The sequence below is a fragment of the Scyliorhinus torazame genome, chromosome 7 (genome assembly GCF_047496885.1).
Source record: "Scyliorhinus torazame isolate Kashiwa2021f chromosome 7, sScyTor2.1, whole genome shotgun sequence".
NCBI classification, from domain to species: domain Eukaryota; kingdom Metazoa; phylum Chordata; class Chondrichthyes; order Carcharhiniformes; family Scyliorhinidae; genus Scyliorhinus; species Scyliorhinus torazame.
In genome coordinates this window covers 247,474,849-247,491,751 of record NC_092713.1, presented here as the reverse complement: position 1 = coordinate 247,491,751, position 16,903 = coordinate 247,474,849, and the positions used below count along the sequence as shown (strand labels likewise).

Sequence of the window (16,903 nt, the reverse complement as noted above, 5' to 3'; positions counted from 1 at the left end):
CAAAATTTTAACCTGCGGGTGGACATTTAAAAAAAATTAATAAATTTAGCGTACCCAATTCATTTTTTCCAATTAAGGGGCAATTTAGCGTGGTCAATCCACCTAGCCTGCACATCTTTGGGGAGAATGTGCAAACTCTACACGGACAGTGACCCAGAGCCGGGATCGAACCTGGGATCTAGGTGCCGTAAGGCTACAGGGCTAACTCACTGCGCCACCGTGCTGCCCTCGGGTGGACATTTTTAAAGGCCGGAAACTCTCACAACTCTGCAAACCCAACTCGGGGATGAAAATTTGGGCCCAAATTTACTGCATCAACAAAGGGCTGGATTTTCCCACCTTTATGTGGGGCAAACCCATGTCAAGCAGGCTGAAAAAGAGACAGGCAGGTCAAGCATTTGAAAGCCCCTCTCCCATTCCCATCACCAGCAATTTTACTGGTGTGGGAAAGGGGATAGTACATGAGCCTACACGCAGCATTTCTGACTGCGTGGAAGTGGTCATTTGAGATCCCTTGCAATTTCCATGGAGTGAAGGTGAAAGTAGCATATGTTCAATCAAAGAGGTTGTGAAATATGGGTAACACTACTCTGGAGTCAGGCAGGTTCAAAAGGTGTTGACAACTTCACATAATGTAATGCTGTATGATAAGTTGAACAAGTTTTTAATGTAGTGATTGATGAAAGGACCTCATAAAAGATGTGTAAATGTAAAATTGATCCGTATTGTGAAAGTGGGAAAGTCTTGTGATGCATTAGAATACATTATCCATTAGATAAAGTGCTCTACTACATTGAGCAATAGTGATATTTAGATTTGACTGAATCTGTGATTTAGTATTTGCATTGAGCGATGGCTCAGGTATTTGTCCCCCTGATATAAAGTTTGAGCACATAACAGCTCAGAAATCGATTCTCGCTTGAAAACTTGAACAGATGGCTAATCTCTTTTGATGTCTTTAAAGGATTTAACATATTCAGCTCTGGAAAGTTTTACTTAAATAGCTGTTCAATGGAAACCTATAAATAATGCTTTGCTGAGTATCAAACCCCACTGGTGAATTCATTTCAATTGGTGCTGTTGACAGTTGTCAAGGGAACTGTGAGTTTGATGGTGTTGCCAGTTTTATGACCACATAATTTTTTGAAGTGGTTTTTGAATGACTGTGTATTTATCCCAACAGTCATATGACTATTTAATGGGGTCTGTTTTTGAAGTGGTATCTAATTGATTGTTTATCTTGACAATTTTATGAGCAGTTATTATATGGCTCAATGGTTCTGTACATTGTGGAATTGTGGATACTAGGGGCGGGATTCTCCGAAATGGAGTGTTTGCGCCGTCGTGAACACCATTGAGGTTCACGATGGCACGAAACGGCCCCTATCCCGACCGATTCAGGGCCCGATAATGGGCTAGGAGCGGCGCCGCGTCATTTACACGTGCCAGGCCTTGGCGCCGTGTAAAGGCGGCGCCACATACATGACGCGGCCAGCGGCGCATAACTGGCATCACCCGCACATGCGCGGGTTGGCCGGCGCCAACCCGCGCATGCGTGGTTGCCGTCCTCTCTGAGTCCGCCCCGCAAGAAGATGTCAGACGGATCTTGCGGGGCTGCAGAAGAAAGGAGGTCCTCCTTCAGAGAGGCCGGTCCGACGATCGGTGGGCACCAATCGTGGGCCAGACCCCATTTGAGGCCCCCCCGGTGCAGGATCCCCCCTCCCCCCCCCCACAGGCCGCCCCACCCAGTGTTCCTGCGCTGTTCTCGCCAGCAGCGACCAGGTGTGGACGGCGCCGGGGGAACCCGCCGTTTTGGGCTGGCCGCTCGGCCCCTCCGGGCCTGAGAATAGCAGGGGTGTCGGAGAGTCACCATTTTGGGTGTCTCGGGCGATTCTCCGGCCTGTGCCGCGCGGAATGCGACGGGGTCGTTCTCGCCGCTTGGGAGAATCGCGGGAGGGCGTCGGACCGGCGTCGCGGGAAAATTTGGCGACCCAGGCGATTCTCCCAACCGGCGCGGGAGCGGAGAATCGCACCCTAGGTGAGTGGGCTTGTGGATTGAGGAGCATGCAGGCTGGTTGAGTGCCAATTGGGAGGAGAAGGGGTGAGCGTGGTCATGGGTATTATGGAGATGAGGGGTGAAAGACGGGGAGGAGTGGGCCTCACCATCATATTCATCTATAGAACTGGGTTAATATCCCGGTGACTGGAGGCAGGCCTTCAAATGTGCATGCCTTGGCAACCATACACCTCCATTTCTGTCTTCTTCCTGCTTCAGGAGGTGGCACCCCCAACTCCAGCCCGCCCACAAATCTGTGTGGTTAAAATACGGTGGGTGGGCAAGGTCACTCATGAGGCAGGATTGTGACATTGGGGAATGGTCAGTTATCCGATTCTCACTTCAAATGGAAAATACAGCCCAAGTCCGCCAATACAGTCCACAATTTGTTGTGTATTAAAATAAATGGTCAGAAAATTGCAAGGAACTTACATTTAATCTTTGAGATAAATCCTTCCCTATCAGCAAGCACTTGCGTTTAGATGCTAAAGAGGAAGATCTGTCTTATGACTTTACTAAAAATGATTCACCAATGACACAAGTAGTTTAAGTATTGTTAAAGTATTTGACTTTATTCTTTTAAAGACACTCAGGGAGTTTATGTGAGGAATTATAATCTAGTGAAATCTGCTAGAGATCTGCAGGTTAAGTGGATTGGTCATGATTAATGTATAGGGTTACGGGGATAGGGTGGGGAATGGGCCTAGGTAGAGTGCTCTTTTGGAGGGTCGATGCAGACTCGATAGGCCGAATGGCCTCCTTTTGCACTGGAGGGATTCTATGGAAATCTTACTCAATATTTTACTTACTCTTATTTCTTAAAATAAATTGGTTTGTCGTTTATTGCCTGCAATATACATTCTGCCAAGAGCATTACTTGCCAATCATGGAGAATAGGTGAATGAGAGTTATCTTTTATTAAATTCCAGTGTGATTATCAGCAAGATAAGGCATGGACTGTTTATCTCAGGCATGGTACCACTGAGACTACCTCACATATAAATTCATATTTCAGTTCCTTGGAAACTTGGACTTACCTGTGGAACTGATACTTTCTACTAGATGTGAAGAAAATGACTAGGGAGCTCTTGTGATTAATACCAAATTTAAAATCCATGTTACCATCCGACTAAATTGAAACTGTTTCATTTCATCTTCGTATTAATTTGAAAGAGTGTCAAGTTTTTGCCAGCGGTGAAATATTTTGAGGTATCTACCTGTCTGTGAACATCTGCAGCACCAAATTTTCCAAATGCCTCCCAAATGTGACCACTCTCATCCTCTTGGTAGAAACGTACCTGAATATCATCTGAGGAAGAAAATGTAATGATCCAAACTTTGATAATTATAAGTTCCTTTATTGTGTATTAATAAAAGGATATTGGCCCGCAATTTCTGAGCAGGCGCAATGAGGGTTGGGTTTCCGTTGCATTTGTAAATTCCCCTGCCTCAAAACTGCTGCACCTTTCTTCTGGGCCCCACCAATCCTCGTTTTGACATAAATGCACAGCACCCCTTGGGAAACGTCACCAGAGCAGAGAAGAGTCTGGGGAAGGCGGAACATGCCCCCTTTTTAATGGCACACGCTGCTGTATTGTATGTTTCGAGGTCTATTCCCAATGTTAGTAAATGCGTGAGCAGATGAGTGAGTGACTAGGTGAATGGATAGGTGGTTACATTGGGTAAGGTGGGTAAGTGGGTTAGATGAGTAAGTCGGTAGGGAGTAGGTGGGTAGGTGGGTGATTGAGCAGTTAGCTCGGGAACTAGTCAGAAGGTTGTTGTTGGTAGTTGGGTTGGGTTGGGAGGGTAGTAAGCTGGCTGGGAGCTCTGAGCAGGTCAGGGGTACTAAGCAAGTCAGGAGTAGTCGGGTGGTTTAGAAGATAGTTGAGGGCTGGTCGGCGGCGATCAGTCGGGTGGTTAGGAGGAAAAGCCAGGTCAAAGAATGGTCAGGTCGGGGGGTGGGGGTGGGGGGGGGGGGGTGTAGTTGGATGGTTGGAAAGTATAGCCAGATTGCGGGTAGTCAGGTTGGACTGGGTTTTTTTTGGGTGGTTAAGGCAGCAGTATAGTTATCGAGATGTTAGACTAGGTTTTAATCGGCCTAGCATTTCTGGGTAACTATCCAGATTAGCATGGTGGAACTATCCAACGTCTCCAACTCTAACTCATGGAGACATTCAGGGAGGTTCCTGGGGAACAGTGGAATTGCTCATAAGAAGTTTAAACTACCCTGGCATTTCCGACATAAGTCCGCATATCAGGATTTTCACCGGATCCCGAAACTCATCTTCAGCAGTACATCAGGGGCGGGATTCTCCGACCCCCCGCCGGGTCGGAGAATCGGTGGGGGCTGGCGTGAATCCCGCCCCCGCAGGTTGCCGAATTCTCCGGCACTGGATATTCGGCGGAATCGCGCTGTGCCGGTCGGCAAGCCTCCCCCCGGCGTTTCTCCGGCCCGCGATGGGCCGAAGTCACGCTGCTGGAATGCCAGTCCCGCCGGCGAGTATCAAACCACCTCTCTTACCGGCGGGACCAGGCGGCGGGGCAGGCTCCGGGGTCCTGGGGGGGCGTGGGGTGATCTGGCCCCGGGGGGTGCCCCCATGGTGGCCTGGCCCACGATCGGGGCCCACCGATCCGCGGGCGGGCCTCTGCCGTGGAGGCACTCTTTTCCCTCCACCTCGGCCACAGCCTTCACCATGGCCGACGCGGAAGAGACCCCCCCCTGCGCATGCACAGGGATGACGTCAGCAGCCGCTGACGCTCCTGCGCATGCGAGGACTTCTGCCGGCCGGCGAAATCCTTTCGGCCCCGGCTGGCGTGGCGCCAAAGGCCTTTCCCGTGCGCCAACCACTCCGGCCCGGGCCGAGCCCCTCAAGGTGAGGGCTTGGCCCCTAAAGGTGCGGAGAAATCCGCACCTGTGGGGCGGCCCGACGCCGGAGTGGTTCCCGCCACTCCATCCCGCCGGGACCCCCCGCCCCGCCGGGTAGGGGAGAATCCCGGCCCTGGTCTTTGACTATCTGGAGACTGGTTGATTTGGCCCAATGATTTGTTTGAGCTTACACATAGTAAATTAAAAATGAAGAAATAACCTGTCAAGCAATAACATTTTACAACTCTAACTAATAATCATCAGGATAAGCAGTATATAATTAGTTTTAAAGGCATAAGAAAAAATCTTAGGGCCGGAAGTTTTCCATAATTTGTCAGAGTGTCAGACTGAAAACCAGTGTGAATTTTCAGACCAGATGTTCAGCCACACTGACCGAAATAATCTGGGGGGAGGGGAAAGGGTTTACGCCATCAGTCTGGTGGGGCGGGGCCTGATAGAGTCGGTAAGGGGTGTCATCTTTAAAGGGCAACACGATCAGCGCTGAAGCCCCCCTCTTTAAAGGCGTCAACCCTTTCCCCTCCCCCTCCCACCACACATAAAAGAAACCCCATCCAATGGGGCTCCCTAGAGGGCCCTCCCCTGGCACTACCCCCAGCTGAGGTTGACACTGCCAGGTTGGCCTGGGCATGTGCCTCTTCCTCAGGGACTATACTTACCTTGGTGCCCCCAGAGGGTTCCCCTTGTCTGACTCCTATTGTTCTGAAGCTGTTGCAAACCTTGCCAATGTGACGCCCCTTGCAGCAAGGTCTGCATTTTCAGTGAGGGGGGAAATCATGTGGCGAGGAGGCCCGGTAATTATATTAAAATCCATTTATATGAGGTTTTCGCCCTTTGCAGGTGGGAACCTTGTTACGTCACCCACGCGTGGAGGGGAAAATCGGGAAAATTGATCTCATTGGCAAGAAACTTGTTTCGCAACTCTCGCAAGATTTTGCGTTCATGTCGCCATTTACGCTCACAATGAACACGGGGGCATAATTGCCTCCCTGGAGATAACTTGAAACGTTAATTAAATCATGAAATTGTTCACCTTTTTGAACTTTATCACACAGCAGAAATACTTCGTCCCCGCCCATCACACTCCCAGCTGTTTTGGCCATTCTTACTATTCGCAGACTTGTTGCATTCGGCGCTTCTATAAAAGGAAATATTTAAAGGAAACATGAAATATTTATTTTATGCAAACTGCCACTAACTTCTTTCCAGTGACGGACAAGTAACGCACCAATAAAAATGATGAAGTAACAGAAAATTAAATGTTAGTGTTTGGGGGAGGGCAGAATTTGGAGTAGAACAAGGGTTTGACAGGTTTCTATTCTGTATAAAGTCGGCAACATCAACAGAAAGCTTTATGGGCATGTCTGGGGTATTTTGCAGAGTTTTTCCCATTACACTCTTCCTAAACTCACAGGATTGCCAGCTAACATCTGGGTCTGAATAATACAGAAGGGCGGACGGCATGCCCCATGCCCGGAACCCATGTCAGTGTGAAGCCGACCGACTCCACATCAAGTGGCCCTGTAGCAATAACATGCTACGGGGCTCATTATGAAGATCCGGTGGGTCTCCAACCCCTCACTGGGGTGGAAATACAGCCCTCGGAATTGGCTGGCAGTTTCCATCAGGCCCGGCAATGCAAGGAGAATGTCAGTGGCAACTGCCAGGACTGGAGCTGAAGAGTGAACCCAAGTCCTAGGGTCCCTGGAGCAGGTAAGTACGGGGCCTTTGGCCTGAAGGGTTTGGGAGTGCTGGGGACGTGGCATTGGCAGGGTGGGGTGGAGGGACAGAGTGAGTTTAAGAGAAGAAGGGTGTAGGAAGGAAAGGGAGAGTTCAGTCTCAGGTGGGGTGCGGTGGGGGTGGGGGGATCCCGCAATCGGTAACCCCCCTCCCCAGGATACCTGCCCGCCAGGTGCATGTAAAATTCAGCTCCTGATGTGAGTCCTGTTGCAAGTCTAATAATCGTCTCACAAAGCTTCAAATTGCTTCTCAGCAGCTGAATTATCTTTAGCAGATAGGTGCTGGTATTTTATGGAGCCAAAGATTTAGAAAATGCCCCTCATATCTTTGGCTCTTTATGGGCTTCAGCCTCTACAGTCAAAGCATCAATGTGTGCTCCAATTTTTCCGCTGACTGTCAGGAAGGTGTGTCTGTTGCTGGTAGTCTTGTTGCAGTGCTTTTCTGGAGCCAAATTAGGAATTCTGGAATTTCATAAACTCACAAACAACCTGAATTTAAAAATTTTTTGCACTGTTTAAGATACTAAGAAAATTGAGTGTTGAAGAATTACTTTATTCAAAATTTGGATTTAATTTTCACAGTTCCATAACAGCCATACATTTTCTATCATGCTAAAGGTTTGATGCCATGAGTCACGACTGAAAAGCCCTGCTGTGATATTGTTTGAAGCAGCAAGGAACATTTATTATGACTGCACAGAATAATAATTTCTGATATGAAAGCATAACTTATTTATTTTATTTAAATATATACATATATCAACATATACGGTCCATTTTAAAAGTACTCACTGCTGTCATAGATGGGATCCGATATAACTGAGCTGAGCCTGCGAGTAAATTTGCCATCACTTCCTGGTAGATATGGAGTAAACATCAGCCGAATGACACTGAGATCCATGTACTTAGTCTGCTTCTGAGCTTCCCGATGGATTCTTTCTCTGTCTTCTTCTGACATCAAAACAGATTAACATGGCATTAACCCTAAACTTGCTAGGCAACACCAAGTTGTGTCACTATTATATATGAAGCAATAATTTGCTGCAGTAAGGTAACAAATGGCACCTGACATTAGTTTGACTTGTCCTTGCCCATTTAGTTGCGACCATACCTTGGGAGGGATTCTCTGTTTCAGAAACTAAGGGAGGGTTTTTCCGTCTCGCCGCACCAGCCGTCGGGATTCTCCGTTTCGCCGGCTGGTCAATGGGGCTTCCCATTGTGGGGCAGCCCCATGCCATGGGAAAACCCCTGGGTTGACGGCAAAATGGAGAATACCGACGGCGAGAACTCAGCCCTGGGTGTTGACATCGGGACTGAATCGGTGGACTTCCACGACAACTAAATTGGCGCCAGTCCAGGAGCAATTCATGATTCATTAATGGGCTAGCACTGCGCCATGATCATAGATGGGATCCGATATAACTGAGCTGAGCCTGCGAGTAACCATTGGAACTTGATCGATTCCAATGAAAAACGGTGTCCGATTCACTGGCATTGGGATTGCCACTCGAAAGGCTGACAAGCTGCAGCCGCATAATAGCACTCCACTCCCAACACACACTCATCCCAGCCAACAAGATGACCGCACAGAGACCGGCCCTCAGGTTTGCGGACACAGAGCTTGTGACCCTGCTGGACGCCGTGGGTTCCACGTGGGTGGGAAGCAGGCTGCTACCCACCGCTGTAGACTGGGCCTGGGCTCAGGTGGCAGAGGCGATGAGCGCCGTGGGCCCCACCGCCAGAATCGGACAGCAGTGGTGGATGAAGTTGTACAACTTCCTCAGGACGACCAGCGTGAGTAACCAGCATCATGCCCCTTGCACCAACTGCCATGCCACACACCTGAAATCTCCTCCCCCACCAGGAGAAGGCGGCACATAACTGCAGAGTGATAGAGAATACCCATGGGGGCCGCTGGACATGTGGCCACTCACCGTTGTGAAGCAGCGGACATTTGACCAGGTCGGTGGGCCCAGAGGGAGGGCAGTCGCGGCATCGGACAGGCAAGTGAGCCTCCGCTGAGTTGCGTTGCCCCTATGGCATGCATGGTACCTCCCCCTCACCACCTCCTTAGCACCCCAAGTCGCCCACCCCACCCCACCTCCCCTACACCACCCCATACCATCCACCTCCCTCACAACACTCCACCTATCCCACCCCACTCCACTCCTTCACACTACCCCACCCCACCCCACCCACCACCCCAAGCAGGGATCCAATCATGTCCTGTGTCTTGCAGGATAACTTGGCGATGAGGGCCCTTCTGGTGTCCCCCGACCCCAACCCCAAGTGGATCCCAGCAAGGAGTCATCAACAAATAGCCAACCCGAGACACCCGGAGCACCAGTGTGGAACGACAGTGACTTTCTGTCACAGCTGTCTCCAACAGCCTCCACCATCCCAGAGACACTCACCTCGATTGGGCATGTGAATGAAAAGGCTCCTGGGACACTATCTGGTGTGCACCGATACATGCTGCGGTACATCAAGTAGATCTAAGAATCTCCGAGGGGGTGGACAGTCGGAGGACGCCCAGACAGGTCTCAGGCTTCTGGAAAGGGGGTCCCATCGATAATGGAGATGCAGTCTCAGAGCTAGGGTCTACATGAGAGGGTGTCAGCAACAATCCAGCGACTGCAGGGGCAACTGGAGGAGTCCAATTGAGTGCAGGGGCAGAATGTTTAGCACAGTGGGCTGTTTTACCACAGTGGGCTAAGACAGCTGGCTTGTAATGCACAACAAGACGAGCAGCGCGGGTTCAATTCCCATTCCAGCCTCCCCGAACAGGTGCCAGAATGTGGCGACTAGGGGCTTTTCACAGTAAATTCATTAAAGCCTACTTGTGACAATAAGCGATTATTATTATTATTATTATTATTAGGTAACGCCCATACGTGCCACCCAAGCCGACACCGCAAGGGTGGCGCCCCAGTGGAGGCCTTGGGGGCGAAAGTGTCAGCCATGGATCTGGATATCCAAGGCCTCGGGCACTCTGTGCGGGTAGTGGTCGAGGCACAGGACCCAGGGCTGCCCTGTCACAGGCAGCTATGTACCAGGATCACCTGGACATTGCAGCGGCACTCCAGAGCTTGGCCCAGTCACGACGAGTTATCGCTGCGGAAACAACGGCATTCCCTGGGTGCTGGTTGACCAGAGTCAGTCCCAGGGGAGATGGCAGAGTCACTGAGTGATGTTGCACAGTTCAAGGGGGAGGTGACCCAGTCCCTGTGCTCCATGGCCGTGAGCATGGAGACCCTGGTTGAGACGAGAGCGGGCTTCCAGGACTGGCAGGGGGAGGCCCTAGAGTTCACTCCGGTCGCACCCCCCACCCAAGGAATAACCCGGGGCCAACCGGGCACCCTGAGGGAGGAGGAGGTGACGGGGCTCGTGCCGATGACTCCTACAGGGGAGTTGCTGGAACAGCACAGCACCTCGGTCCTTCCCCCCCTGTTCCTGGCGCATCCGATGGGCAGCGGGCAGAACAGGATGGCACCATACCACCTGGGACACCCGAGCGACTGCCGGGCCCAACCAGGCTCAGTCGCTCCAGAGGACAGCCGCAAAAGTGGACCCAGGTCATAGGGTGAGAATCGTAGCAGGCTGTCTCCACTCACCACCAGGGGATCCAACTAGACGTAGTGTTAGCGCCCGTAAGGCAGGGCAGGTAGACATCAGTTAAGTTGGCACGGATACAGGACACATGATAGCGTGAGGGGCTACGGCACAAACTGTTATAGAGATGTTCACCTGTTATGTCCCATAAGACCTGGTGTTTATCGCCCTCCTCCAGCACGTCGCCTCTCTGCTGTGCAATGTTGTGGAGGACACAGCAGGCCACCACGATGTGGGAGACTCTCCTAGCGCTATACTGGAGGGCCCCTCCAGAGCGGCCCAGGCACCTGGATGCCGATGCACCGCTCGATCATGCCATTGGTCGCTGCATGAGCCTCGCTGTAGCGGGTCTCCGCATCGGTCTGTGGCCTCCACATCAGCATCATCAACCACAACCACAGCGGATAACCCATGTCGCCCAACAGCCATCCCCTCACTTGCAGCTGGGCCTCAAAGGTGTCGGGCACCATTGAGTGTGCCGGTGTCATGTGAGAGTACGTTTAAGACATGGATATTTAAGCAATGTATCTTTAAGAAAACAGTGATGTCAGAGAGTGGGTGGATCAGCCATTTTGAAGTTTCAATTTGAAAAAGCAGCTTGTGTGTGTCTGTGTGTTTCCAGAGAGCTGCAATTTGGAGGAAAAGAGCTTGGGGAGTGTCTGTGTTTTGCAGTGAGCTGGATTTGCTGTGATGTCTGCCATGAAAGACTATCTCTGGATCATTTGGGTGATTTAAACTCATAATAGTAAAGCCTTTAACCTGATGTGATTCTGTTTAAAGGTGTTAAGTCTCTTGGAAGTTTGAAGGAACATTTGAGGAATTATTTACTGTTGCAATATTTTCGGAGTTACCTTTGAAGTAAGGGGTGTTAAGAGAGCCAATGTTTCTTTAATATGTTAAGTTGAGTTCATGGAATAAACAGTGTTTTGTGTTTAAAAGCACACGTGTCCATAATTGTAATCCCACACCTAGGGAACACGCCATGTGCTAGGAAAAGCAACAAATACATTAAAGGGGGAGGTTGGTTGAACTTCATGATACATTTTGGGGTTCTGAAAACGCCTCTCCCATAACAGCAGGATGAAGGCATTGTGCACACTGCCTGTGTATTGGGTGCAGACGTGCATGATATGCAGCTTATGGACTCACACCAGCTGCACCTTCATGGAGTGGATCCCCTTTTGGTTCATGAAGACTGGCCTGTTATGGGCCGGTGCTCGTAGGGGGACATGCATCTCATCGATCACCCCTGGGCCTGAGGCATCTTGGCAATGGTGGTGAACCCCACTGCCTGGGAATCTTGGTGGGCTCGGTTCACATTGAAGCTGATATATTGTGAGGCAGGGGATTTAGGGCCTCTGTGATGGTGGGAATGCAGCTGTGCACCAAGGTCTGTGAGATTCCGGACAGGTCCCCACATGGCACCTGGAAGGACCACGTGAAACGTTGAGGGGGATCGTCACCTTGATGGCGACAGGGAATGTGTGTCCTCCCCCATACTCCCGCGGTGCCAGGTGCGCCATGATCATGCAGACATGCTGTACAGTCCCCCTGCCCAGCCGGAGTCTTCAACGGCACGTCCGTTCCAGCAGGTCCTCGAATGACAGACGCTGCCAGTACACATAAGGCCTGATGCGGCTCCTCCTTCCCACCTCCTCCTCGGCCTGTTGGGCTGCCGGCTCTTTATCCTCACTGGCTGCCTCCTGTTCCTCTGGGCCAAGCTCTGCTGCTGCAGAGTCGTCCCTGAGCAGCTCCTGTTCCTACAGCCTCAGTGCATCCTGGCAGGCCGCGGTAATGGTGATCTTGCCAGGACACCCCGGTCTCGGGATGTCACTCTGACCCCACGACCTATCCCCTGGTCGCCCCCCCAGCCTGTCGAACAGCAGGACTGGCAGCCTACCCATGGGAACATGTCTTACCTCCTCTCTCTCTCTCAGCAGCCAAGGCGCCTGTTGCCCGATTTTTAAAACCACAAGTGAACCTCGCCATCGGTAATTCCACCTGGCAGAGGCAGAGCATCGTGGGCACCCTGGAGAATACCCTGGTCGGGCCCGTTAATGATATGCCAACATTGTGTACTGTACGTATGAAATAGAATGCATTAACTCCACTGTTGAGGCACCGGAGCATGCCATTCTGCCGGACACCTGGCGCCGGCCATGATTTTCAGTTCACGCGAGATTCTCCACCCAATCGCGCATGATTCTGGCATTGCTGGATGGAGAATCCCACCCCTAATGTTCCAATGTTCTGGAAGTGTCAGCTAATAATATTGCAGCAAGGGATACAGGGCAAGCATATCTCCATAACCAATCAAATGGAAGGATCAGGAAGCTCACAGTGCAAGGAATGAGAAGGAAAGATAAATTTGAGTGAAAATTCATGGCCAAATAAGGCATTGAAAGAAAACCAAAGAGAAGGGATGGAAGATTGGATTATGAGAGAAAAAGGAAAAATAAATTATTTTAAAATTTTACATATTTAAAATCTCTAACAACAATTAAAACCTGAAGGAATGAGACACCTCAGGCACATTAGTTAATGTTTGGTGCCAGCGAGGTTGTTTGGCAGTAAATAACATCTATTATGTCATTAAACAGGTACTCAGACCAAAATGGAGAAGAAGCCATTTAGGGGAGGCGGTGGCATCGTGGTATTGTCACTGGACTAGTAATCCAGAGATCCAAACTACTGCTCTGGGGTCACAGTTTCAAATCCTGCCACTGCAGATGGTGAAGTTTGAATTCAATAAAAATCTGGCAATGACCATGAAACCATTGTCTATTGTTGTAAAAAAAACATTTGGTTCACTAATGTCCTTTAGGGAAGGAAGTCTGCCATCCTTACCTGGTCCGTCTAGACATGACTCCAGAACCTCAGCAATGTGGCTGACGCTTAACTGCCCCTCAAGGGCAATTAGGGATGGGCAATAAATGCTGGCACGGCCTGCGGCGCCCACATCCCATGAACAAATAAAAAAATCTTAACTTTCTGTGGCAAGTTTAGTTTGTATCTACTGTGCAAGTACAGTAATTTCATTCTAATTAACACATTTCAATGGCGAGATAGACAACGACATGGAGGTTAACACCAGAATGGCACATCTCAGACAGCAACATCTGGATTTATACATTTACCAACATGTTTGCCCCACCTAAAGTTGCAGTAATAATTGTGCATAAGTAACAGTGAGTGCCATTATCTTGACTGTTATTTTGATACTAACTTACAGCCCAATGTGTTCGCATGCTGGCTATGATTGTACCACACAGCAACATTTTGCAATAATTTAAATTTAAAAGAAAATAGTGTTTTAACCTGCTGAGCAAGAGTGAAAAAATTATTTTCTACTACCATTATTGATAAAAACTGTCTTTCAGTTTCCTTGTTTACTTTTGCTGGTGACAGAGAACTAGTCAGTTTAAAAGGTGGTGGTACAACAAATTTACATTCGCCAGTGTGGATAAGATTTGCCAGAGGCTAGTCTTATCCCTGCTGCAATTTCCTCTTGACTGTTATTTGGTAATGAAGTACTGTTATCAGGAGTTGGATTCTCCGCCGCGTTGGGAGCTCAGCTACTGGCGGTGAGCGGCGGATAATCCAGCATAAAACGAGATCGGCGCCCCACATCCTGTTCACAGGCCAGACACCATGGGCTGGATTCTCCATTCCTGAGACCAAGGGCGTGATTCTCTCCCAAAATTTCTAAGTTAATGTGGGGCGGGTTTTTCTGGGAGTTTCCCGCCGGCTCTGCCAGCGAGTTTCCCACCGCTATTCGATGACACTTAGTAATTTCTTTTGGCCCCGGGGAGTTTCTCACTGGTTTAGCCCACAATACGAATATTGTTTAGCACTGGGAGCTGAACCCAGAGATCGGGCCGCCATTTTGAAACGGCGCCATGATCTCTAAGTGAGCTTGTGGGCCCCCACACCCCAAACATGGGCAATGTCACCCCACACACACATGGGCATTACCCCACACCTCCCATAAGACCATAAGACATCGGAGCAGAATTAGGCTACTTGGCCCATCAAGTCTGTTCCGCCATTCAATCATGGCTGATATTTTTCTCATCCCCATTCTTCTGCCTTCTCCCCATAACCCCTGATCCCCTCATTGATCAAACGTGAGGACACCCTGCTGGGGGTACCCCCTTCTAGGACCCCCACCCATCACCCACCCAACCTCCTAGAGGCCCCTACTTACCTGCCCTGCCCTCCCCCACCCTTCAAATTCCCCTCCACCCTCATTTATTGGGCATAGCCCCCCTTGCCTCTGGCCCTTGGCAGTGCCACCCTGGCACTTGGGCACCCTTGCACTGCTACTCTGGCACCAGGCAGTGCTTCTGCCAGCTTGGCAGTACCATCTGGGCACCATGGCAGTGCCAGGATGGCAATGCCAACATGCCAGCTGGGCAGTGCCAAGATACCCACATTCCAGGGGGAGGGTCAAGGGGCCACCCAGCACTTACCCTGACCGTGCAGGGGGTCTCCGATGGCCTGGGAGACCCCCCTAGGTGCCATTCCGCGTGGTCCACGTTTGTGTGGACCAGCATTGATCGGCTCCCGGCTGCAGCCTCCCTGGAGAGGCCAAAGAATCGAGGGAGCCCGGTGGATCCCACGCAGGTAGGTCGTAGGTAGGTTTGGAACCTACTTCCATGAGCGTCATTCGGCCACGCCCATTTGGGGACGGGTTCCGACTCCGACATTTTGCGGGACTTCAGAGAATCTCGTGAGGTGTGGAGACTGTCGGGAGGTTCGCTGTCGGGAGGCTCGCTGTCGGCCTCTCCCGGCATTCTTCGGCCGCATTGTGCTCTCACAGTACAGGATTTGATGGGTCTGTGATTGACACTCGGGAGGCTGATAAGTGCAGCCACATATACACATCACTCCCCACACACACTCATCCCAGCCAACAAGATGGCACTGGTTTTGCTGGAGCCAACAAGATGGCACTGGTTTTGTTGGAGCGCACCCATACAGCTGATGGGTCGGCTCGGGCCAGAGGGCACCTAGGTGGATGGCCTGGGTTGGGGACCCATATGACCTGTGGCCCTATGTTCACAGCGGGCTGTCAGCAGCATGCACAGCTGCATGGCTGCCTTGCAGGCTGAGACAATGGTGTTCCATGGTCAGACCCGCAAATGATATGCAAACGATGTTTCCTATGCCTGCGTTCCGGACCGCATTGACGCCGCTGTCGAGGTGACAGTGAATTGCAATTCGGCGTCAAATCTGTGCCCGCCATGATTTTGTCGCCGGAACCTATTCTCCGACCATTCGCGTTTCCCAATTTCGCTTCACTGCCAGAGTGCCAGGGTGCCACTGCCAGGGTACCAGATTGGCAGTGCCAAGGTGTCCCGGTGCTAGTGGGTGTGCCAGGGTGATACCTGCCCTTTCCTTGACCACTCAGAGTCTCCAATGGCTTGGGAGACCCCCCCCAGGCACTGTTACAACTGGTCCACGTTTGTGTGGACGAGTATTAAATGGCACCCTGACAAGCTGTCCCAAGCAGGAACATTGACTCACGGGTGCCAGTTGAATCTCGGCATCCTGGTATTTAAAGGATCCGTAAGGCTCATTTAAATATTCAGATATGGATGTCGCCCAATCACGGCAGGCGAAATGAGTCGAGTGACTTGTAAAAGGTTTTGCGCTGGGTGCGGAGTCCGATTTGGTGCTTGCACGCGATTCACCACTGCTCCCGGTATCGCGTCGGGTGCAATGGTGTCTCTGAATCGTGCCCTTAGTCATTTTTTGGGTGAATTCCGCCCACTATATCTGATTGTGACTATCGAAATTTACAACTGAGAGGCTTCCATGCAGCCAGTCAAAACTGGATTTCAAAAGTGATCATTTAGTGATTTCCTTTAGTATACACAGATGTCCATGACAAAACAACTCGCTATCTTCTGCGAAGTACAGTGGGCGTGCATTTAGATTAATGAAATGAGGAGCTCGAAACCTGACCACTGGTGTTGAAAGCAGTTACCATCAATTAACATAAACTTAAGTTTCACCCCCACAACCCAAAGATGTGCAGGTTAGGTGAATTGGCCATGCTAAATTGTCCCTGAATTGGGAAAAAATTATAATTGGCTACACTAAATTTTTTTTTTTAATATTAAAGTCTGCTTTTGGGCGCATTTAGCAGGTTGTTTCTCAGCAACTGCAGCACTGAGAGACCCCCACTATTCAACAACACTTTGCCTTTTTTTTGGCCTCGAGGATTTTCTCCCAGCCGAGTCCACACATTAGTTGATTTCTTGATGACGAGCTGACCTTGCCAACAGGAAAGGTGCCTCACAGATTGGGGCGCCATTTTGACCGGTAGTCCAGATCTTTCCTGCCCCCCCCCCCTTTCTGGCCCTACCCACTTTCTGCCCCCCACCCCCCCAAACCCCATCAACCTTGTTGAGGCTCCTGGGAAACCCCCCTCCCCCCTCCAATTGGCAAGGTCCCCCCAGGCCCAATTACTGGCAGTGCCGACATTGCACCCAGGCAGCCTGGCACTGCCAGCCTGGCACCCTGGCAGTGCCACTCTGGAACCAGGATGCCCAGATGCCATTGCCAAGGTGTCAGGCTGGCAGTGCCTGGGTGCCCAGGTGGCAA

General features: G+C 50.7%; 1 protein-coding gene across 1 annotated transcript in view; it reads right to left on the bottom strand.

Annotated features, from left to right (window-relative positions):
• LOC140427466 (nuclear factor NF-kappa-B p105 subunit-like) overlaps positions 1 to 16,903 on the bottom strand; it is a 117,351-nt gene that overhangs the window by 30,100 nt on the left and 70,348 nt on the right. The window contains exons 7-9 of the mRNA XM_072512988.1: positions 7,472 to 7,630; positions 5,974 to 6,078; positions 3,274 to 3,365 (exon numbers count right to left, since the gene is read on the bottom strand). Coding sequence (XP_072369089.1) covers positions 3,274 to 3,365; positions 5,974 to 6,078; positions 7,472 to 7,630 — 356 coding nt within the window. The remainder of the gene's footprint in view (positions 1 to 3,273; positions 3,366 to 5,973; positions 6,079 to 7,471; positions 7,631 to 16,903) is intronic.